Raw genomic sequence first — 25,048 nt, 5'->3', positions numbered from 1 at the left:
TGAGCATCAGACAGAAAGGGAGGGAGAGAGAGAAAGAGGTAGAGAGAGGTTGAGAATGAACACGTGCAAGCTTCCTAAGATTCCTTGAAAATCGCAGGAGAAACAGCCAGAGGAGCAGTGGAGAAGTCAGCCAAAAGCTTCCTACCACTCATCACAACCGCAGCAGGAGCAGTGCAGATTCTGCCACGTGGGCTCAAGGATGTTAATCAAAGGGGAAAAATCCACAAAGCCTGTAACATCCATTATTAATTAAGCAAGCTAATATCCATCTGTCAGTCTATCAAGTGTTAATTAAATGTCTATCCGTGCCCAGCACTGTGCTTGAAAGAGTGCTATGTGGGCTCCAATGGAGGCAGGAAGGGGAGGGGAAGGACTGAGAGGCTCTGGGGCAGCAACCCCCCTTCCCAGCCCCCTGCCTATAGCCCTCGTGTTCCCTCCAACAACATCTAATGCTAACCTCTGTGGTTCCTGAAGCCTCAGCCAAAGCTTCTTCTTAGCATTTATTGAGGATGTTCTTCTTTTCTCCAAATACAAGATAAAGATACAAGACAAAAGATTTTAAGATACAGTTAAAAGTTGTTTAATGTAAGGGTTTGCAAATTTTTAATTTTCTTCCAAGTCCTGAGAAATATATAAGAAAATGGGGACAAACCTGACTAAAAGGCCTACCTAACACTCAAGGAGAGACAAATACAATGGAAAATAACTCATAAGGACATTCGATGCCCACAAAGAAATGAGGTTTCACTTCTCCCTCTCTCTTGCCCTGAGAAAAAGTTTCTGCATGCCAGGTCAGCCCAGTAATGGCTGAAAGAAAAATTAAAAGACTATTTTATTGAAAAAAATTGTAGAAAAAGCAATCTCTTATGTTCCTTCATATACTACTCTATAATTTCACAGATCCACTACACCCAGTGTGGGAGAAGAAGACAGAGAGATGCATGCAATCTCATGGTGAAAACAAAGTCAGCTTCAGATAAGGAATGGTCAAGAACCCATCCCTTTTACCTAGAAAGGGAAGAAGTATTGATTTGCATATGAAAAACGTCTCAGATCCCAAGATGGCTACCAACACTCTGTGGAAGGGTGGGACAAAGAGATGGGGTAGCCCCAGGCTGACTGGCTTCCTGCCAAGAGACCTCAGGAAGCCTTTCTAGTTAATTTAGAGCTTTATACATCATGTTTGGTGACTGTGGACAAAGAACACAGACCTAGGGAGTAGCCCTTTAGATAGAAAATGATGGAACTTATTAAAGTGCCTTTTCCACTACTTGCAGTTAATAGTCTCATTAAACTATAGTTTCATTACACTGTGTCAGTATCTATGGATTTCATTATGACTATGGCATCTAATTACTGTTTTCTACATGAAGGAATTGAAAATCCTGCCTCTTATGCTTTACAAGATGTTGGAATGTCAAATTCTCTTTGCTGTTGTGTGTCTGCTGACACATTCCATTTATATTTCTCTACTGTATCCACGGTGCTTGACTGTAATACCAATGTTAAAATATGGGATTAGTGTCACTACTTAATTTTCTTAACAAGCTATCAGACAATAATGCATGCCCTAATTATTTTTTTAAAGGAGTATTAAATTGCTGAAAAGCTTAAAATTTCCTGAGAAATAATTCTGTGAAAAGCTGAGCAAGTGTTTCATATAGAAACACACCTTACCTACGCTAAAAAATGTAACCAGATAAGCGGTTCTTGAGTGCAAGACTTGATTTCCCTCAGTATGTGTGTTCCCGTGAAGCTGTCAAGTATCAACGGTCCCATGTAAACAGTCCTTCCTGCACTTGCCCCTCCTGCAGCAGAATGGCTGACTGGTCCCTGGTCCCACGATGCACTTCGGGGGAGGGGGTGGGGATACAATATGACAAGCACTTCCTGGGGGTTCTGATGAGTCTTTAGTGATAAACACCAAACTGTTGTAACCAAGATGCAGAATTTTCCTGAATTTTTCTTTTTTAAGTCAGGATTATTTTGCAGTTTTACAAAGCTAAATAAAAATTTCAGGCAAAATTTTCCTTTCCACATTTTTGAGAGAGAAGATAGCCAAGGCTGTTGAACAAGGGATCTCCTGGAAATCAGGGCTCCACAGAGGGTGACGGCTAACACTCACATCAATACACTTAAGACCTCAGCAGCCAACACTGCTTCAGAGTTATTTCAGGGGCTCTTCGGGCCCTTAGGAGCAAGCATGTCTACTTGTAAAATAAATAAGGCATCGCATATAACCTATGTCCTAACATTTTTCAAATGCCTTTTGATGCTTCCAGGAAATTTGAAATGATGTTTATTTATTTAACCCAACCAGATTAAAGGATAAAGGACAAGAATCAGAGTCTGGAGAAATGCTATACTTAAAGGCAGAGATATTGTTCTGAGTCACTGGGAATTGACTCTGCTTTCTGCCCCCGGATCACAGTGTGGCCTTGTTGATCATGAGTCTGATTCAAGAGCCAGGTGCTCGCACATTTTTCCTTAAATGGAAAGGCCCAGACTGTTAAGGGTAAATCTTTCCAGAATGGAAATATAAACCCCTTACATAGTGCAACTATGTGGTAGCAAACTACAGCTCTGCTTCGATACAGCAGTAGCCAGTCACATGCAGATGCCACAACGGGGCGGCCCACTAGGGAATGGTATGCTGGAGAGGTGCCACACCAAGGCACTTGGCCTTTTTCTGCCTGCATGGTCTCCGCCTTCTGATTAGTTTCTGTACCCTTGACTGAATTAAAATTAGAATCTTCAATGGAGGCATCTGTTACCTCTTCCCGAAAATTCAAAACTCCCCCTGAAACACTTTAATTAGCAGCAGAAATGGGTCTGGAGTCTCTGCAGCTGGTGCCCAAGCGGGGACTGGCATGAAGACCCTTACCAAGTGACTAGACTCTGAAAAGGGACTGGAAAATGGAGGGACAGAAGGGTAAGCTAGAGGAGATGGCTCCATGGAGGCAGAAGAGCCTCTGCCTGGGATCATGAAGTCACTGTGGGGAGCTTGTGGGGCGAGTGTCAGTGGGATTTTCCTCTATGCCCCACAACCAGGCCCAGCAGAAGGTATGACGTCCCTCCAACAGATGCCCTGGGTCTCCCTAACTACATCAGGGATGATGGAAAGACAATGGAACCCCAGGGCCGGAGACTGTGCTCCGGAGCCTCTGAAGCACTTCTTCTATGGACTGGAAGCCTGAAGGAGAAGAGCTCCATGATCACTGACCTTGCCCTTCCCCAGGAAATGTCTACAGAAATAGCAGCAGGAAATTAAAATGAGGGTTATTAATAAAATATGGAAGTTTGAAGTGGGATATGTTTAATTTTCTTGATAAAATTAAGAAAAACACTGTATTCACTGGTTTTACCTAATAAAGTGAACAAGGGAAAAACTGGTTCCAACTGTAAATATTCTAAAATGTCTGTGTTAAATATTTCTCCTCCCAGGCAAATCTGGCCTTAACGTTCTGTCATCTAGGATACATGGATTGAGAGCTCAACAAAACACTACTACTGATAAAAGGGTGAGGGATTTCTTTTTGAAATGTATGTCTGATTTAGAAAGATCACACTCACCCCTAAATCACTATATTATCTGGTTTTTTTTTTTTTTGAACCCTTGCTAAGAATTTTTTACACCAGACCTTTGCTTTCTTCTTTCTGCTCTGGTTAGAATGCTTTCTGCTATTCAATAACAGTACAAATTCAGAAGGATGTTTCCAAAACAACTTACACAGAAGAAACAAACCATATACAAATATCAGATTATTATGCACAAGTCTAAGAAGACTTTGTTATTTGGTCATAACAAACTTTACTAACTGAACAGAAAGGGGGTTAGCAATACCTCAATTGTTACAGAAAAAACAACAATCACCAAACACCGTCAGTTAATCACAAAGACATGCAGATCAGGGTGACGAAGAGGATTTATGGAAATGAAAACATTCAGATCATTGTTAGATGAGCGTTAGTGTTAGTTGCTCAGTCACGTCCAACTCTTTGCGACCCCTTGGACTACAGCCCAACAGGCTCCTCTGCCCATGGGATTCTCCAAGCAAGAATACTGTAGTGGGTTGCCATTTCCTTCTCCAACAGGAGTGTTAACTACAATAAATTCTGGTTCTCTTTCTTTAAAAGCATGAAGGGGACAGAGTCAAGCCATAGGATGGAGCTCCAAACTTAAGGATGGAAAAGAAAAAACCAAAAGAAGATGGATTCATACCATGAGTTGAATCAAGACACAACCAGATGATTGAGAACTAGTCACAAGTGAGAGTCTGGTTTCCCCTCACTGTGGCCTTCCAATGCCAGCTCCAACGCAGTTGACACATCAACTTAGCAAACTCAACCTTTCTCTTTTAGAACCAGCACAAATGTTACCTCCTCTGTGAAGCCACCTGACCGCCCCAGATAGAATTAGTGACTTCCTTCCAAGGACTCTAAAAACATTTTACTTGTATCTTTATTTAGCCTATCTTATTAGGGAATAGAGCACAGCAACCAAGAGCCTTGCTTCTGCATCAGAGTGCTTGGTTTTGACTCTGCATGGTCACAGCGTGACAGAAGCACCAAGAAGAAGATTACAGTCAACTAGTACCTGCTGGATCCGTAAAAGGCTGGAACCCATGGTGATGTCCAAAGGCATGAGTGGGAATTTACAGTGGGAGTGAGTGAGTGAGGTCTCTCTGTATCAATCCATAATCAACCTGAAACACTGTAAACCCTTTTTATAAGTAATGAATTCATATAAAAGTGTTCCTGATTTCTTAATATTTTTTTTTATCATTTGGTGTTTTCTCAATAACCAATACTGAAAGTATAATATGCTATGCAATATTTTAGGGTTTAGAATTTAGGGGCCTTGATCACCCAATGCTCCACATACTAGCAAGGTGAGAACTGGTTCTGCACATCAAGGAAGGTATTATTGTTAGTGATGACAGATATTCTCACCCCATTACCACTCAAAGGTTAGTTACACAAGCATGGATTAACCAGAAGGGCTGCCTTGCTCCAAGTCCTTCACCAAATCCTGGGCAACGCAGGTGTTCCCTCCTGTCCTGAGCCATGCACAGTGATGGCAGGGAAGGATTTAGTGAAGCTTGCCTGGGCTGCTGACCTGAAGACATGAGCAGGGAAAAAAGTTAGCAACTGTTGAGCAAGGATGCAAGTTCTATAACAAAGAACACTACACAGAATAGCACATGAAGGTGAGCTACAGAGACAAAACAACCTTTCAGAATGGGAGGGGCTGATACAGAAGCCAAGATTAACCATTACTTTTCAATGTCCACACCAAGAATACTGCCTTGAAAAAAGGTGCCCATATAAAATATGTAACACATGTTTGATAAAAGATGCTCAATAAATACTACCTCTCTTTTGTCCACTAAGCTATTCCCTAGCATTAGAGAGCTATTTCAACAAATTTATACCAAGCAGCTTCTATAGATTGCTGAGTACTAATTTAAAAGATAAAACATTGGTTAAATCTACTAATGATCTAGCTAAAATAATAGAAAAAATGAAAAAATACACCAAACAGCAGGAAAAAAAATTGACCACTAAGATGTTTTCTCTACTCAGTTCTTCCTCTTTTTTGGAATAGGTGTCTATCTCCACATTAGCAGCCACAATTTAGAAAATGATAAAGGAAATAAATTTCTCAAATGTCTTTGATAGGAGAGGGTATTAAGATAAAAACAATGTACCTTGTATAAGACTGTGTATTAGAGGCGCCTTGCTTTTTACAATGTATTAATACATAAAGTACAAGAAATTCCGGAGCTCCAATACTGCACACATGGAACAAACACTATATCTAATATGAAGGTTTATTGAGTAATTTGCTTGGAAAAAAAAAATCTGTGCATGCCATCTTTCTCAGCTCTGCTGCCTTTTGTTATTCAGGCATCTCTTCCACTGGACACCTGTCTAGTTAACTCAGGTGTGAGGAGATAGTCAGTGGCTGTACTTTGCAGGAAGTATAAAATTTATGAGTAGTTCATTGTTTGCTTTGAATAAGAAATGCTTCCAAAGCTCCCAGTTTCAAAACCATTTTTACCATTTATTGTGTTCTCTGTCTTTTCCTTACAAACATCTGTTTAACATGCATGTAAGTGAGTTAGGAATATATCCAATGGAACCTTCAGAAATAGAGCCCAGAAAGAGGCCACAGTGGATCATGGCAAAGGATGGTCAAGTATCACAACACACTACTGACATTATCACATGTGCACATACACAAGCACACACGAATAAAACCTCTTACTTGCAAGAAAGCAGGTACCAGTCAAAAAATATATGTTTGACAAAAACACTGAAAACTATATACTAAAATTTAGGTTAAAATAACAGGGACCAGAGATGAGGGTGGGGGTGGGGGACTAGCAGTGCACTTACTATAACATGCTCCTTTCTACTTCAAGAATTTGAAAGCTGGACTCCTTGGTGGTCCATTGGTTAAGAACCCACCTGTCGATGCAGGGGACAAGGGTTCAACCCCTGGTCCAGGAAGATTCCACATGCCACAGAACAGCTAGGCCTGGCTGCCCGACTACTGAGCTCACAGTCTGCAACTGCTGAAGCCCAGGCACCCAGAGCCTAAGCGGCAATGAAGATCCAGTACATCCATAAGTAAATAATAGTAAAGAATTTGAAAGCTACCTATTTTCCCAAATACTATCATTCTAACCACAGAGTATGCTTACTGTCCAATGGAAAAGTGTATTATAATAAGTCAGATGAAATGTTTGTACCATTATCCAGAGTGATTTTATACCCAAAGATCAACAACACTGAATAAGCTAGTATATTTAAAATAATTCATGGCATTAAAAGAGAAGTCGAATTTACTTTAAAATGGTCCTTTTGGATGCAAAAAGCAAATAATGAAAGAAGCAAAAAAAAAAAAGTAAAACTGGAGTACTGAAGTAACTGTAGTTTTATACTTCATTTCACCTAAATTGGTCAGGCATCCTCTACTCCCAGAAATGCCTGTGATGGGTTGCCAAGTTAGCCTGGACTTCATCTCAAGAGTTTTTTCACTGCTATGATTCAGCAGTTGCCTATTACTACCAAACAATCTCAGCATGGTCAAGAACACATACAAACTACACTTCTGACTCTGGGGAGTGTATCCCCTGGCATTCACAGCTTACACAAAGAGATACTTGAGTGAAGTTCAATTTTTTTACACTTGAAAAAGGAAAGAACATTTAATGCAATAAGGGTAATTACAATGCTCTTAACCAAAGTTGCCAGATTCTATGGATTCCCTCGAGTTAGTTGTCAAACATTTTTAGGAGGAATCCATACCTAGAGGCTAATTAAGAATAATGGATAAGTATTAGCTACCAGGAATGTATTTCATAAATCCAGTGTTCATAGTACTTCCACCTAGAGAATTTTGCAAAGGCAATTTATGAACACTAAAATGTTTTCCTCATAGAGAAAGCCCACCACATGTAATGCTGTAAATTATATGATTTTCCCCCCACCCTTTACAAAGTATACCAAGTTCTAAAGTGATCTGTAGGGGAAGAGTAGTTTCTAAATCACCTCAAAGTCAAATATTTTCTCTTTCATCATCATTTATGAAACACATTAGTAACATAAACCAAACACATCAGAGTTAAGAAGAATGAGGTCCTGATTAAACACCTGGATCTCTTTAATAGCAACTTCAATATAATCATCAGTAACCACAGAGCTCTGGAATATTAAAAAGGGAATATATGATCTCAAGCAAAGGTTCAAATGAACACCTCTAGTGCCAGTTGAGGTTTGGGGTGTGGAATTCAACGAACAGTAGACTATGGGCTGAAAACATATTTACATTCCAGCACCTGTCGCTCATTAACTGAATCTATTTGGGCAAAAAAACTGAACCTCTCTGAACTTGGGCTTCCTATCCTTGAAGTGAGGATAGTATTACTCATGTGGTCCAGTTCACAAGACTGTAGCAGCAACAGCGGCAGTGGAAGTAATAAAAAAGAGAAAGCAGTAACACAACTATCATCTTCTGAGGGCTTACAGTGTGAGGTGACGGAAAACCACATGATAAGATGGGCATGCCATTGTAGACAAGGAAGCCGAGGCTCAGCGAGAAGAACTCACACAAGGTTGTACATGTGCCCCTGGCAGAATGTAAGAGTGAGCAGCAACAACTCTGAGTCCAGAGGCTGTGACCTGGTTCACATCTCAAAATGTATCCTCATGAGTCGTCTGATGAGGTAATGTTCGTGACTGCACTGTAAATGGCAAAGTGCCAGTAATGCAATGTGTTATTAGTGTAATTTTTTAAAGTTGCTGAAGTGGGTTTTCTGCTGAGTACATGTACTATTCTTAGCAAGAGCCCACCAACTCAAGAAAGAAATTAAGAAAAAACAGGAATGAATATGTAACTTGAGGCCTACGACAATGGAAAATAACTTTAAATTAGATGTGACAGTTTGTGATGTCATTTTCTACATTTGCACATTCACATGCATCCACACAAAGACCCAACCCACAAACATCAAGTACTTCTCAAGACATCAGAAGAAGCTGCTGGAATCAAAAAGCTGAAAGATGTGTTGTATAGGGGTCATGGCTCCCCAGCCCACAGGCTGTTCACAGGAGCTAATTAGAAACATGGGACAAGCAAGTGAGGCTGCAAATAGTCTGTGGCCAAGCTTCCTGGGACCTTCAGCACATTGGTGAAGCTGAGGGTCAATAGGATGGTTCAGCCTCCTCACTGAAAGCCACAGACAATGATGGTGATCAGGAAAGCTAGCCAAGGCATAGCAACCATCTCTGCACTGTCTGAATTATTCTAAGCCTTTGAAACAGAAGAAAGAGTCCATTCACCAAGGACAGGTAAACTGAATTACAGGTTAAATCCTGAGTGAAATGGAAAAGGCAGAAGATGCTGACATGTATACTTCTCTTCTCCATTTCTGCTTTTCTGAGCTTGTCCTTACTCCTGCTGGTGCCTCTGTGCTGCCTCTAGCTTATCCCATCTCAGGCAGCACATCCTTAAATGTTTGTGACCATCCTCCCCCTCCCCTTATTGTGTTACTGCTTTTTATTTTTCTCTAGAAGAGAGGAAATAAACCCCCAAGACCAGAGTGTACAGGTGTCTGGATTAAACACTGCAGGATCTCCGGAGATGTTTTCACATCAGTCTCTTCCCAGAAATGCTCTCCCCCTCATTCTGGATATGTACAGTGTATAAACTGTACAACCATACCCAGCAGTCCTGTATACAGACCCCAAATCAGAATAGCCACAAAGAGTTTTATCCATTCATATGTTCATTCACTCATTCAAGTAATAAATATGTGCTGCATCTAGCATGTGCCAGACACTAGTAGGTCTTGGGACAAATACTAGTAAAAAATAATGTATAATCCCTGCCCTCAAGAGACTTACAGTCTAGACACATCATCAATGAGTAACATTACAGAGTAGAGCAAGCTAGACTTGGGGGATATACAGGAGGGGATTCACATGCAGTCTGGGCATCAGCAAAGGGAGAGCAGGCCTTACCACATTTGGGTTGACCTTATGTCGGAAGCACGTGATGTTCACCACATATGGCCAATCATCAGGCTCCATCAGCACCCCAGCAGCATGAGCACATGTGACGTGGAAGGAGGCCGGGCAACGCCCGTAGGAACACTGGATGCAGGCTCCAGAGACCTTCTTAACCCGGTGTCTGCAGAACATGCATTTCTGCAGGATTAAAACAAAGACTGTCAATTCAAACTCTGTTAACTCAGCAAATTTCCACATTTCACAGCATAACAACTTTTAGAGAGGAAGAAAACTGATGACATCAGCAAGGCCTGATCTCCAGGGGCCCTAGCGGTGAAATTGACTGTGGCAATACAAGCCACATACCTTCAAGGAAACATGCCGGTATGGCCACATCCTATAAGACATATGCAGAAACACTCCTTGCAGTTAGGAAAGCCAAGCCCCTCTCCACATGCTTCTCCATGCAGAGAGTTGAGGAAAAGGCCCCCTGGTTGCTCCTGTAAATCATCCATGAACTCTGAAGCTACTTCTCTTTTACCGCCTGCATGGCGGGCTTTTCTGTACATCAGACAGGCACATATTCTCCTAAATTAGATGAGGTCATTAAAAATACCCAAATAGCACACAGATGGGCTAAGGTTTCTATTTACAGGGAAATGTAAAGTGTTAAATGGGCCAATGTGGAAACTACAGGCTCAAGTGTTTAATAATCCAAATCTGAACATTTCATGACTGAAACAAAAATATGCCTCCCAAAGTGAGAAAATTGAAAATCACCCCAAAGGGCATAATTTTGTTGAATAACTATAGCTGACTATGCCTGGGAAAGGAAGAATGGAAATAAAAACAGCAATAATAATTACTACAATCTGAAAATTAAATTGCATACAATTAGCCCTAAATGTTATCAGTACATTTGTTATGAGAGATGGGAAAAAATCAAACAGCTTCACTAAATGCAAGATTTGTGAACTAATACTTGACAATTAGGAAAAAAGAGTTGTAGAACAATGTAGGACCAGGTTCAGAAAGCAAAAGAAACAGAATGATCAAAAAGCTCAACTGTTCCTTCCTACGGATAAAGGAAGTCTGTAAGCTGACCAAATGTTGGTGAAAATGCTTTTCTTTTATAGGTACGTTTTCTTTCCTGAGGCAAAAAAAGATACTTGCACTCAATGACCTTAGAGGACCGTAATATCTTATCACCGACTTGCAGGAATCAGTGTGTCCTAAACTTCTAACTCTTTGCCCTCATATCTGATCAGCATCTTCAGTCTTATAGATTCTGCACCTTAATCTTACTCTGATTTCACTCTACTCATCTACACCAACTGCCACGATCTTGGTCCATGGTGTCTTGCCCAGTGTAATAATGGCCTCCAACTGGACCTCTTCTTTTATTTCATGTCATTTTGATTCATCTACCCAAAGAACTAAAATAAGACCCATTATAATATGAATAAAAGCATTATTTAACATCTGATATCTCTTTGGCAAATTCTTGGTATTAGGTTCAGTATATTCCTGGTAATTCTGAGTATTCTGGTATCTTTTTTCTCAAATCCAACCATTTGAAATATGATGACAGGTAAGGCAGCAAGACCTCATATCAGAAACCCCAGGCATAATCAGATAATCTTTTAAGAGCCTAATCATACCACAGTGAGGTCAGTGTTTGAATAAATTCAGATACTGACAGATGTATGAAAGGAGAAATTGTTTCCTATTTTACTAATTAAATAGAATCAAGAATAAGGAAGAGTATTATGACTTAGCTAATTAATGAGTTGATAACTCCAAGCTTCTCAGCCTCTTCTACAATTCTTCCTCAATAAACAGCAACTCCAGAAAGAAGGAAGGAGACACAGAGTATACATTTAAGCTCAGTAATAACTCAATCCTTGGAAATTTGTAAGGGAAATGCCTCCTTTCCCAGGAAGACCGGATGGGGTCATTTCTAAGGATAGATCCATGATCCTTAGAAAGTCAACACAACTGCAGACTACTGTAATACCATGCTTTAGAAGATACTTATGGAGTTGAGAAGTTTGACCTAAACATTAAAGTTGTTCTTGCAGAGACAGAGAATTCTGCAAAACTTGGTAGGGGAGCCATTTTTTATCTTGTAGTACAGTCTACATAGTACTTCTGAACCCGTTTCACTTTTGTTGTTGTTCAGTCACTCAGTGGTGTCCAACTTTTGGTGACCCCATGGACTGCAGCACTCCAGGCTTCCCTGTCCTTCACCATCTCCCAGAGCTTGCTCAAACTCATGTCCATTGAGTTGGTGATGCCATCCAACCATCTTGTCCTCTGTTGTCCCCTTCGCCTCCTGTCCTCAATCTTCTCCAGCATCAGGGTCTTTTCTAATGTGTCGGCTCTTCACATCAGGTAGCCAAAGTACTAGAGCTTCAGCTTCAGCATCAGTCCTTCCAATGAATATTCAGGATTGATTCCCTTTAGAATTGACTGGTTTGATCTCCTTGCAGTCCAAGGGACTCTCACGAGTCTTCTCCAACATCACAGTTTCACTTGCTTGCTACTAAACCAACTGTTCTTTACGCTGGCTGAAGCATCTGTGGCAATTTGACAACTGCACTGCTGGGCTATGGAATTTAACTCAATAAGGTAAAGATGAGGATACATAAGACACTTCCTAGAATGTTTCAAATTAGAATAAAATTAAGTACTATGAAAGAAGTAGAAACAAAATGCCATATGGAACTAGAATGACCAGTGCAATGAGGGTATGCTTGTGGGCAACAGAAGAAAGAAGGCTTTAAAGAAATGCAACGCTGACTAGATCAAGATAGAAGACTTAGCCCCTGCTATAAACTCTCCAGTCCCAAACCCTAAATAAATAAAGAGATAGGAAAAAGAATGAAACCACAATAGCACTAACTAACAAAAAAAAGGAGCACTTAATTCCAGGGACAAGAGCCTCAGTAAAAACTATTCCTAGGTATCTCTGAGGAGGCAGTTCTGGCAAGGCCAATGCCAAGAGTAGAAGCAAATAATTAAAATAATTAAATTTATTAAAAATTTAAATAATTAAAATCTTTCCCAATGGGTTAAAAAAAAAAAGACAAGTGACCCACTTCCAAGCCAGCTCCATGGTCCACCCTGCCCCCACTCATCACCAGCAGGTGAAGTAAACTGATCTGATCTGAACCCAAGTACCTGAGCTATCGTTCGCCAGTAGGACAAGTAGATTCTCATTTGGGCTAAGAGAAAAAAAAGTGCACCCTAGTATGCAACCAGGGTGCATATACAATCATATACTTTAAAAATCACAAACACTTGAAGGAAAAAAATGCCATGAACAAGAAGTGCTATACTTATAGAAGAGTTGGCCTAAGGAATCAGGTAATGGGAAACAGAAGATTAGTTAAAAGAGATATAGTACATATTATGATAGAGATTCCAAACTATATCCCATCAACTAAAAAACAAAAACAGTAACAAGTTACAGTTCTAATATTAAAAATATTATTGTTAAAAAAAACAAGATGTGCCAAATTCTGGAATGGAACCCAATGAAGATCAAATTAGCAACTGAAAGATGGAGCCCAGAGATTGTACAGAACACAGAAGAAAAGATCAAAAAGAAGTAAAATGAAGCACAAAGGCTAAGGAGTATGGAAAAGAGATCCAGATGTTCTATTGTCTCTCTAAGAGGCATTCTAGATGAACAGAAAAAGAGAAAATAACAGAAAACAATCCTGACCTGAAAAAAGGCCCAACAAGTAGGACTGATTTTTTTAAATAACCTAAACACATCTTAGATTTCCAAATAAATAGAGAAAATTCCCAAATCTTCCAAAGAATAAAAGAGAAAAATCAGATTACCATAAGATCTCTAGTCTGCAACAGTGAGTGCTAAAAGACAATGAAACAATGTTTTCCAATGTCTAGAGGAAAATTAAATTAGGTCTACAGCCAGCCTAATTTTCTTTCAAACATTAGGGCAAACAGATCTTTTTCCCCACAGTCAAGGATCAGAAGTATACAAGAAGAACTAAAGATTAACCAAGAAGCTAAATATGTGGATAAATCTAAATGAATACGGACTTTATAAACAATAATAGTAATGTCCTCTGGGTTTGAAATACAAAGAGAATTTGAATAGATGATGATTGTAGCATGTATGGCAGAGAAGGCAATGGCACCCCACTCCAGTACTCTTGCCTGGAAAATCCCATGGACAGAGGAGCCTGGTGGGCTACAGTCCATGGGGTCGCTAAGAGTCGGACACGACTGAGTGACTTCACTTTCACTTTTCACTTTCATGCGCTGGAGAAGGAAATGGCAACCCACTCCAGTGTTCTTGCCTGGAGAATCCCAGGGACGGGGGAGCCTGGTGGGCTGCCATCTATGGGGTCGCACAGAGTCGGACACGACTGAAGTGACTTAGCAGCAGCAGCATGTATGGCAGAAGTGGTAAAAATGGAGTGACATAAACACTAAATGTTCTTATGTTCTTGAATTGACTGGAAAAAGGGTAAAAGTGCCAAAAGTGAAAAAAAAAACAGAATAAGGAAAAATAATAAATTCAAACAAAGACATGAAAAGAAAGAAACAGAAACACAGAATGGGTGGAAGCAAAGGAAAAAGCATACTGGAAATTTGCAGAACTAAACCCAATCATTCAGTATGTTAAGTGTAAACAGACTAAATTTTATCTTATAGACTAGGGTAGTGAACTTTTTCTAAAAGTGCCAGATAAATATTTTAGGCTTGTGTGCCAGACAGTGTCAGCTGCAACTACTCAACTCTACACTGTGTAGTTGAACTGAACAATGTGGGGATTAGGGACACCAATCCAACCTCTGCACAGTCAAATATCAAGTAACTTTTGACTCAACCAAAACTGAACTAATAATAAATTACTGAAGCCTTAATGATAACATAAATAGTTGATTAACACCTATCTTGTATGTTATATGTTTATATATTCTTAAAATAAACTAGAGAAAACATTATTAAAATACTCATAAAGAAGACAAAATATGTTTACAGTACTGCACTCTATTTATCCATACTTAAGATTATGTCTTTTCCGATGAGTCAACTCTTCGCATCAGGTGGCCAAAGTACTGGAGTTTCAGCTTCAGCACGAGTCCTTCCAATGAACACCCAGAACTGATCTTCTTTAGGATGGAATGACTGGATCTCCTTGTAGTCCAAGGGACTCTCAAGAGTCTTCTCCAACACCACAGTTCAAAAGCATCAATTTTTCAGCACTCAGCCTTCTTCACAGTCCAACTCTCACAACCATACATGACCACTGGAAAAACCATAGCCTTGACCAGATGGACTTTTGTTGGCAAAGTAATGTCTCTGTTTTTTAATATGCTATCTAGGTTGGTCATAACTTTCCTTCCAAGGAGTAAGCGTCTTTTAATTTCATGGCTGCAATCACCATCTGCAGTGATTTTGGAGCCCAAAAAAATAAAAGTCTGACACTGTTTCCACTGTCTCCCCATCTATTTCCCATGAAGTGATGGGACCAGAGCCATGATCTTAGTTTTCTGAATGTTAAGGTTTAAGCCAACTTTTTCACTCTGCTTTTGCACTTTCATCAAGAGGCTCTTTAGTTCCTCTTCACTTTCTACCATAAGGGTGGTGTCATCTGCATATCTGAGGTTATTGATATTTCTCCCGGCAATCTTGACTACAGCTTGTGCTTCTTCCAGCCCAGCGTTTCTCATGATGTACTCTGCATATAAGTTAAATAAGCAGGGTGACAATATAGAGCCTTGATGTACTCCTTTTCCTATCGGGAACCAGTCTGTTGTTCCATGTCCCTGATGCTGGGAGGGATTGGGGGCAGAAGGAGAAGGGGATGACAGAGGATGAGATGGTTGGGTGGCATCACTGACTCGATGGACATGGGTTTGAGTAAATTCCAGGAGTTGGTGATGGATAGGGAGGCCTGGCGTGCTGGGGTTGCAAAGAGTTGGACACGACTGAGCGACTGAACTGAACTGACTGAAGATTATGTCATGTGTTAATAAGATGAATTGTTTGTCAGTACCTACACCAAATTGTCTCCTATGACATGAAACACTGTAGATGTTAATTGCATCACTAACACTAGGCATCAAAAATTAAAATACAATGTTTAAAACATTCATATTTATTTACAAGTATAATGATTCATGAATTAATAATGAAGAAGTAATAATATGATTGCCTTATGACAGCCTAGTGTAATGGGTGGGGTTTGTGTTTGGTCTGTGTTAGTGCCAACATATGATCAATTTTAACTTTTTATAATAGATTTCTGTATATTTAATGGTAGTAAATGATAAAATAGACTAGCATCTACTAGTATCTGTGATAGTTTATGCATTCATGACATACCTAACATTTCCTTAATTTTTCCCCGTATTTCTAAACTACGTGGTTCATCTGCAAGTTTTTTCAAATTGACACAAATCTCCAAAAATTTTTCCAATATATGTAATGAAAAAAAATCCACAGATACATGACTATGCAGTTCAAACCCATGTTGTTCAAGGGTCAGCTGCAGTGTAAAAGCAGCCACAGATAATCCACAAATGATGGGCATGGTCGTGCTGCAGTTCATGGGATTGCAAAGAGTTGGACACAACTGAGCAACTGAACACAACTGATGGGCATGGTCATGTTCCAATAAAATTTTATTTATAACAAGCACAGGCCCTAGTGTCTGACCCCTGCAATAGGCCATAGGCACATATTTGAAGTGAGCTGTGAAATGATAGGGTTATTATTTAAGTAACATTATTCTAACAGCAAGGTGGATAAAGAACAGACTGGTGGAGAAAGATACTGCTATGAAACCACAGGATGATAAGGACCTGGACTAGGCAAGTAGCTATTAAGAGGAAGCTAAATGTTAAGTGTTTTTTACTCTTATCCTTTGTTGACAGGGATTCTGTATCCTCTTTTAAATAGAGTTACTCACACAGGGCCAGGGCTGGACACTCTGTCTGCTGTGGGAAAGAACCTCTCTATCATCTGCTTAAGGTCTTTTTTTTTCTTTTGCTTTAGTATTTTATTTTTTTATTTTTTATTAGTTGGAGGCCAATCACTTTACAATATTGTAGTGGTTTTTGTCATACATTGACATGAATCAGCCATGGATATATATGTATTCCCCATCCCGATCCCCCCTCCCACCTCCCTATCCACCTGATTCCTCTGGGTCTTCCCAGTGCACCAGGTCCGAGCACTTGTCTCATGCATCCAACCTGGGCTGGTGATCTGTTTCACCCTAGATAATATACATGTTTTGATTTGTTCTATACATCTGTGTCTCTTTCTCTGTTTTGCATATAGGGTTATCGTTACCATCTTTCTAAATTCCATATATATGTGTTAGTATACTGTAATGGTCTTTACCTTTCTGGCTTACTTCACTCTGTATAATGGGCTCCAGTTTCATCCATCTTATTAGAACTGATTCAAATGAATTCTTTTTAATGGCTGAGTAATATTCTATGGTGTATATGTACCACAGCTTCCTTATCCATTCATCTGCTGATGGGCATCTAGGTTGCTTCCATGTCCTGGCTATGATAAACAGTGCTGCGATGAACATTGGGGTGCACGTGTCTCTTTCAGATCTGGTTTCCTCTGTGTGTATGCCCAGGAGTGGGATTGCTGGGTCATATGGCAGTTCTATTTCCAGTTTTTTAAGAAATCTCCGCTGTTTTCCATAGCGGCTGTACTAGTTTGCATTCCCACCAACAGTGTAAGAGGGTTCCCTTTTCTCCACACCCTCTCCAGCATTTATTGCTTGTAGACTTTTGGATAGCAGCCATCCTGACTGGCGCGTAATGGTACCTCATTGTGGTTTTGATTTGCATTTCTCTGATAATGAGTGATGTTGAGCATCTTTTCATGTGTTCTTTAGCCATCTGTATGTCTTCCTTGGAGAAATGTCTGTTTAGTTCTTTGGCCCATTTTTTGATTGGGTCATTTATTTTTCTGGAATTGAGCTGCAGGAGTTGCTTGTATATTTTTGAGATTAATCCTTTGTCTGTTGCTTCGTTTGCTATTATTTTCTCCCATTCTGAGGGCTGTCTTTTCACTTTGCTTATAGTTTCCTTTGTTGTGCAAAAGCTTTTAAGTTTTCATTAGGTCCCATTTGTTTATTTTTGCTTTTGTTTCTAAAATTCTGGGATGTGGGTCATAGAGGATCCTGCTGTGATTTATGTCGGAGAGTGTTTTGCCTATGTTCTCCTCTAGGAGTTTTATAGTTTCTGGTCTTACGTTTAGATCTTTAATCCATTTTGAGTTCATTTTTGTGTATGGTGTTAGAAAGTATTCTAGTTTCATTCTTTTACAAGTGGTTGACCAGTTTTCCCAGCACCACTTGTTAAAGAGGTTGTCTTTTTTTCCACTGTATATCCTTGCCTCCTTTTTCGAAGATAAGGTGACCATAGGTTCGTGGATTTATCTCTGGGCTTTCTATTCTGTTCCATTGATCTGTATTTCTGTCTTTGTGCCAGTACCATACTGTCTTGATGACTGTGGCTTTGTAGTATAGTCTGAAGTCAGGCAGGTTGATTCCTCCAGTTCCATTCTTCTTTCTCAAGGTTACTTTGGCTATTTGAGGTTTTTGGTATTTCCATACAAATTATGAAATTATTTGTTCTAGTTCTGTGAAAAATACCGTTGGTAGCTTGATAGGGATTGCATTGAATCTATAGATTGCTTTGGGTAGTATAGCCATTTTGACAATATTGATTCTTCCAATCCATGAACACGGTATATTTCTCCATCTGTTTGTGTCCTCTTTGATTTCTTTCATCAGTGATTTATAGTTTTCTATGTATAAGTCTTTTGTTTCTTTAGGTAGATATACTCCTAAGTATTTTATTCTTTTTGTTGCAATGGTGAATGGTATTGTTTCCTTAATTTCCTCTTTCTGTTTTCTCATTGTTAGTGTATAGGAATGCAAGAGATTTTTGTGTGTTAATTTTATATCCTGCAACTTTACTATATTTGTTGATTAGCTCTAGTAATTTTCTGGTAGAGTCTTTAGGGTTTTCTATGTAGAGGATCATGTCATCTAGGATCATAAGAGACTACTACCAGCAGCTCTATGCCAATAAAATGCACAACTTGGAAGAAATGGACAAGTTCTTAGAGAAGTATAACTTTCCAAAACTGAACCAGGAAGAAATAGAAGATCTTAACAAACCCATCACAAGCAAGGAAATCGAAACTGTAATCAGAAATCTTCCAGCAAACAAAAGCCCAGGACCAGATGGCTTCACAGCTGAATTCTACCAAAAATTTAGAGAAGAGCTAACACCTATCTTACTCAAACTCTTCCAGAAAATTGCAGAAGAAGGTAAACTTCCTAACTCATTCTATGAGGCCACCATCACCCTAATTCCAAAACCAGACAAAGATGCCACAAAAGAAGAAAACTACAGGCCAATATCACTGATGAACATAGAGGCAAAAATCCTTAACAAAATTCTAGCAAACAGAATCCAACAACATATTTAAAAAATCATACACCATGACCAAGTGGGCTTTATCCCAGGAATGCAAGGATTCTTTAATATCCGCAAATCAATCAATGTGATACACCACATTAACAAACTGAAAGATAAAAACCATATGATTATCTCAATAGATGCAGGAAAAAGCCTTTGACAAAATTCAACATCCATTTATGATTAAAACTCTCCAGAAAGCAGGAATAGAAGGAACATACCTCAACATAATAAAAGCTATATATGACAAACCCACAGCAAGTATTACCCTCAATGGTGAAAAATTGAAAGCATTTCCCCTAAAATCAGGAACAAGACAAGAGTGCCCACTCTCACCACTCCTATTCAACATAGTTTTGGAAGTGTTGGCCACAGCAATCAGGGCAGAAAAAGAAGTAAAAGGAATCCAGATAGGAAAAGAAGTGAAACTCTCGCTGTTTGCAGATGACATGATCCTCTACATAGAAAACCCTAAAGACTCTGCTTAAGTCTTAAAATAGAAGAAGGTTGAGGTGACACCAATTTCTAGAGGGATGGGGATTGAGAGAACTTGTGAACAGTAAGATTGCTAGGCACTTAAAAGCATAGAAGGTTTGGAAAGACAGGGCTGTTCTTCCTGCAGTTCCTCTCTGATGTGCCGGTGACCCACTGGGAAAGGAATGAGGAGCCAATTTCTGGAATACAATAAGAGGTTTGAGAAACCCAATGATGCAACTTAGAGGGTCATCACTTGGGGTGCTCCTGAACAAGTGGAGGAGGTGCTGATGGCCAAGGAAGACCAACACAGCATAACAGGAAAGTGCTGACACAGAGGACCCTAGAGAGTGACAATGATAAGGTGTCATCCGCCTTTATGGTTTTCTAGAAAGGATGCCTGGGGCATAAGAGCTGCTCAATGTTGAATTCACCTAAATCTAAGCAAGTATATTTTGATCAAGTTATAAACTTGCTCACCTGTTTCCTCATCAGCGAAAAAAGATTCCACACATAACTGTGCCACCAGCGATGTCAGAGGACTTCAGAATCACTGAGAGGCCTGCCTAAAACACAGATCATGGGCCCCACCCTCAGTTTCTGTGTGTCTGGGCTAGGGCTATGGAATTTGCATTTCTGACAAGTTGCTACTGACACTGCTGCTGCTGACCCAGGGATCACACACTGGGTTGGAGGGTTAAAAAAAGTTAAGGGGTGCCGATTATTCTGAGAGCCTCGAGTATAAGGAAATTCAGGACGTATAATGTTTTTCCATCTATTCTGCTGTGTCAAGGGCTGAGAGAATCCTCAGGCGCATATGATTTATAGAGCACTGTACTTTCTTGGGGGACTGGATTTCCATACTTATTCCAATGGCATAGGCTATTAAGGCTCCTAATGAGTTGAGGAATTAATGAAGTATCTGGCAATGAGGCTTTGTGTATCATTAGATTCTTAGCATGCACGGCCTGGCAAAGGGCATCAAAAAATGATGAGCTGTGAAGGAGTTAAAGGTTCAAAGCACATCCCCTTCCCTTTTTTTGTTAATATGACTTGTAATATGATTTCATTGTTGTTTTGTCAACTTTGTGATCCTTTTGCTTCCATAAATAAGCCTCCAAAAGAGGCACAAATACTTTTTTTTTTTTCACTTTTTTCCCCCCATTTATTCTTATTAATCGGAGGCTAATTACTTTACAATATTGTGGTGGTTTTTGCCATACATTGATATGAATCAGCCATGGATTTACATGTGTTCCCCATCCCGATCCCCCCTCCCACCTCCCTCTCCATCCCATCCCTCTGGGTCTTCCCAGTGCACCAGCCCCGAGCACTTGTCTCATGCATCCAACCTGGGCTGGTGATCTGTTTCACCCTTGATAGTATACTTGTTTCAACAGTATTTCTTAATCAGGCAAGTAACAAGCTGATATTACCTAATTTCTTTTTTCTTTTGCTTTCCAAAGGTACTTTTTCCAGGTAACTCCACGGCAAGCTAACATTTCCAGTTCCAACAGGGAATCAAGTTGGACTCAATGGAGTCACTAGTGTTGTAGGCAAATCAGAGGACTGAGGTTGAAACTTCGACTGTACTCACACCCTTACATATATATTTTAAAACAGAAACTTTCTTTTCTTTTTATCCTACCTGTAAAATGTATGCTCTGCTCATTAGTACTCATTAAGTCAATCACTCATGCGCCAATAATGGCCAGCACTGGGGGAACACTGTATAATGAAGCCTAAGAGCTACAGCAAGGAGCTTGCAATCCAGGGAAGGAGACAGACAAATAAACAACTCAAGCAGAAGGAAAAGCAGAATATAAGAGCTGTCATATGAAAGTAAGATTCAGAAGGGGCAGAGAGAGGAGTAGATTGTTACTGAGAGAAATCAGTTTACCCAGAGAACTAAAGAGTGGTTGGGGAAGGAAGAAGTGGGGAAGGTTGAAAACCGAGGTGTCCATGATGAACTCACACTGCAGGTGTGGGCTGCTATAGTGAGGAGCAATTCATATGCAGTCTCACGCCACTTGGGCCAGACAGAATTGTTCTGCTTTCATCAGTCTAAGGATGTCATTAATACAACCGGCAGACATCATGAAATGATACAGTAAAACTCAATCCTGAATACTTGTTCATCAGCTCATAACATGGCGACGACTCTGCCTCTCCACACCCCCATCAAGAAAAGTTATTTCTACTCCTCAAGTTTAGAACATTAAAATAAATGGCTCACAATTTGTCAAGTGTGCTGAATTAAATCCTTATTTATGATATGTATCAGAAGCCATTTATCTCATTGCTTTTAGTTTGTTGAGATTCACTCCACAAAAAGTGAGATGCTAAGAAAAAGTCAAGGGCAGGCAAGAGGGGAGAAGGCAGAGGGTGAGTTCAGCCAGGCCAAGAGATGGAGCCAGAAAAGCAGGCAGAGGTGGTGGGGATCAGACAGAGGCTGCACTCACTGAAAATAAGCAAGGGAGGCATTGTTTGCCCCAGGAAATATTAAATAAGAATCACAAAAGGATTCTACAACTGGAAAGGCCATAGCAGTTGAGACACAAACTGACAAATTAACAGATGACTCTTGAAAAGTATTATGTCAACAGCCCAGTCACACTTTTTTTTTTTTTAATTTTGGATCAGCAGAAACACCAAAGATCATCAAACAGGAATCTTTCGGAAGCATCTTTTAATCCCAGTCCTAGAACACTGACTGTACATAGTTGGTGCTCAATAAAGATCCACTGATTAAATGAAGACTCGCTTCCTTACTATACTGTAGTTGCTGCTGTTCAGTCACCCAGTCATGTCTAACTCTTTGCGGCCCCATGGACTGCAGCATGCCAGGCCTCCCTGTCCCTCACCATCTCCCAGAGTTTGCCCAAGTTCACATTCACTGCATTGGTGATGTCATCCAGCCATCTCATCCTCTGACACCCTCTTCTCTTTCTGCTCTGAATCTTTCCCAGCATCAAGGACTTTTTCAATGAGCTGTCTGTTTGTATCAGATGACCAAAACATTGGAGCTTCAGCTTCAGCATCAATCCTTCCAGTGAATATTCAGGGTTCATCTCCCTTAAGATTGACTGGTTTGATCTTCTTGCTGTCCAAGGGACTCTCAGGAGTCTTCTGCAGCAACACAGTTTGAAGGCATCAATTCTTTGGCTTTCTGTCTTCTTTATGGTCCAGTTCTCTCCAGTTCTCACAAATATATGTGACTAATGAGAAGATCATAGCCTTGACTATATGGACCTCTGTTAGCAGAGTAATCTCTCTGCTTTTCAATACACTAAGTTTGTCATTGCTTTCTTGCCAAGAAGCATTCATCTTCTAATTTCACGTCTGCAGTCACCATCCATAGTGATTTTAGAGCCCAAGTGGAAGAAATCTGTCACAACTTCCACCTTTTCCCCTTTTATTTGTCATGCAGTAACGGGGCCAGATGCCATGATCTTAGGTTTTTTTTTTTTTAATATTTGGCCTTAAGCTCTCCTCCCTCACCGTCATCAAGAGGTTCTTTAGCTTCTCTTTGCTTTCTGCCATTAGAATGGTATCACCTGCATATCTGAGGATGTTGATGTTTCTCCCGCCTATCTTGATTCCAGCTTGTAACCCATCTAGCCCGCCCTGTCATACTTCCTCATTATATATAACATGCCAATTCATTCTTTTAGCTATCTCAATATCTATTAAATATCTTCCATATAAAAAGCGTTTAGAAGAATGCAAAAGGAGGTACATAAATGAAAAAAATGTGCTCTGAGTATTCAAGAAGCTTAATTTGGCATACAAAAAAAGCTGTGACAGAGTTCACTTCAGTTCAGTCACTCAGTCATGTCCAACTCTTTGCGACCCCATGGACCACAGCATGCCAGGCCTCCCTGTCCATCACCAGCTCCCAGAGTTTACCCAAACTCATGTCCATTGACTCGGTGATGACATCCAACCATCTCATCCTCTGTCGTTCCCTTCTCTTCTCATCTTCAATCTTTCCCAGCATCAGGGTCTTTTCAGATGAGTCAGCTCTTCGCATCAGGTGGACAAAGTATTGGAGTTTCAGCTTCAACATCAGTCCTTCTAACGAACACTCAGGACTGATCTTTAGGATGGATTGTTTGGATCTCCCTGCCATCCAAGGGACTCTCAAGAGTCTTCAACACCACAGTTCAAAAGCGTCAATTCTTTGGCACTCAGCTTTCTTTATAGTCCAACTCTCACATCCATACATGACGACTGGAAAAACCATAGCCTTGACTAGATGGACCTTTGTTGGCAAAGTAATGTCTCTGATTTTTAACATGCTGTTTTTCTAGGTTGGTCATAATGTTTCTTCCAAGGAGTAAGGGTCTTTTAATTTCATGGCTGCAGTCACCATGTGCAGTGATTTTGGAGCCCCAAAACATAAAGTCAGCCACTGTTTTCTGAATATTGAGCTTTAAGCCAACTTTTTCACTTTCCTCTTTCACTCTTATCAAGAGGCTCTTTAGTTCTTCTCTCTTTAGTGACAGAGTTAAAGAACAAATTCATGGTTGCCAGAGGGAAGGATGGGGGAAAGGATAGTTAGTGAATTTGGGATGGGCATGTACACATTGCTATATTTAAAGTGGATAACCAACAAGGACCTACTGTACAGCACAGGGAGCTCTATTCACTGTTAAGTGACATCTTGTATGGGAGGGGAGTCTGGGGGGAGAATGGATACATGCGTATGTATGACTGAGTCCCTTCACTGTTCACCTGAAACTATTACAGAATTGTTAGTTGGCTATATCCTAATACAAAATTCAAAGTTTGAAAAAAAGAACTGGACAAAAGTATTGCCATGGTCATTAAAATAAGCAAGATGAAAGAGACATGGAAGGAGGCTGGAAGGAGACATGGCTGGACTAGCGGAACAAAGGTGAGGCCAGGACGTGCACCTGAGCAGTTAGCTACCTGCACCCCTGCCCTTCACCACACTCTCTTACTAAGGAAAAGGTGTAACAGAGAAGGAACTTCACAGCCACAGAGGTACACAAACGCAGGGCAAGGGAGGAGGCACAATTCTACTTGGATGGTTCAGGCCAGGTGGCGGGATGCTCAGGCAGGACCTGTGCACCACTCTCAGCTGACGGCCACAAGTCACCAAGTCCAGGCACCACTGGATCAGTTCTTTAGGCTGGCTCCTGGAAACTTGTAACAAAGTACAAAGCGGGTTACTCCCAAGTGAGAAGTTCCCTGTAATTAATTTCAGAGGCTCGGCGCAATGCTTCTGCAGTAGGTCAGATGCTGCCTTGGAGGGTGTGGAGGATGCTGGCTGAGCCTGCAGTTGCAGCAGGAACATGGGGTCCCCTACATGGCTCTGAGAAACTGTCCAGTGGGTTTCAGAGAACTGGAGAGGTCAGCAAGAGTGGGTGGACTTTGAGCTCGCCTTGAAAGACCAGCAGTCAGCCAGTCCACATGCAGTGGGATGGAGAAGAGGGGAGGACGTTCTAGACAAATGTCACAAAGCTAAGGGGTGGGGAGAATATGAAGCAAAACTGAGTTGAGAAGTGTGAGCACAGATAAAGGAT

The 25,048-nt window shown here is 40.4% G+C and overlaps 1 protein-coding gene across 5 annotated transcripts in view; it reads right to left on the bottom strand.

The window, feature by feature from the left end:
- KDM4C (lysine demethylase 4C) overlaps window positions 1-25,048 on the bottom strand; it is a 400,301-nt gene that overhangs the window by 60,126 nt on the left and 315,127 nt on the right. For 4 of the 5 annotated variants that reach the window (XM_020904553.2, XM_020904560.2, XM_070480464.1 and 1 more), the window contains one exon: window positions 9,532-9,717. The exons of the other annotated variant lie outside the window; for it this stretch is intronic. In XM_020904553.2, coding sequence (XP_020760212.2) covers window positions 9,532-9,717 — 186 coding nt within the window. The remainder of the gene's footprint in view (window positions 1-9,531; window positions 9,718-25,048) is intronic. 5 annotated transcript variants of the gene reach the window in all.

The sequence above is a fragment of the Odocoileus virginianus genome, chromosome 18 (assembly GCF_023699985.2).
Source record: "Odocoileus virginianus isolate 20LAN1187 ecotype Illinois chromosome 18, Ovbor_1.2, whole genome shotgun sequence".
In the NCBI taxonomy this organism is placed as follows: domain Eukaryota; kingdom Metazoa; phylum Chordata; class Mammalia; order Artiodactyla; family Cervidae; genus Odocoileus; species Odocoileus virginianus.
This window is presented reverse-complemented; position numbering and strand designations above follow the sequence as displayed.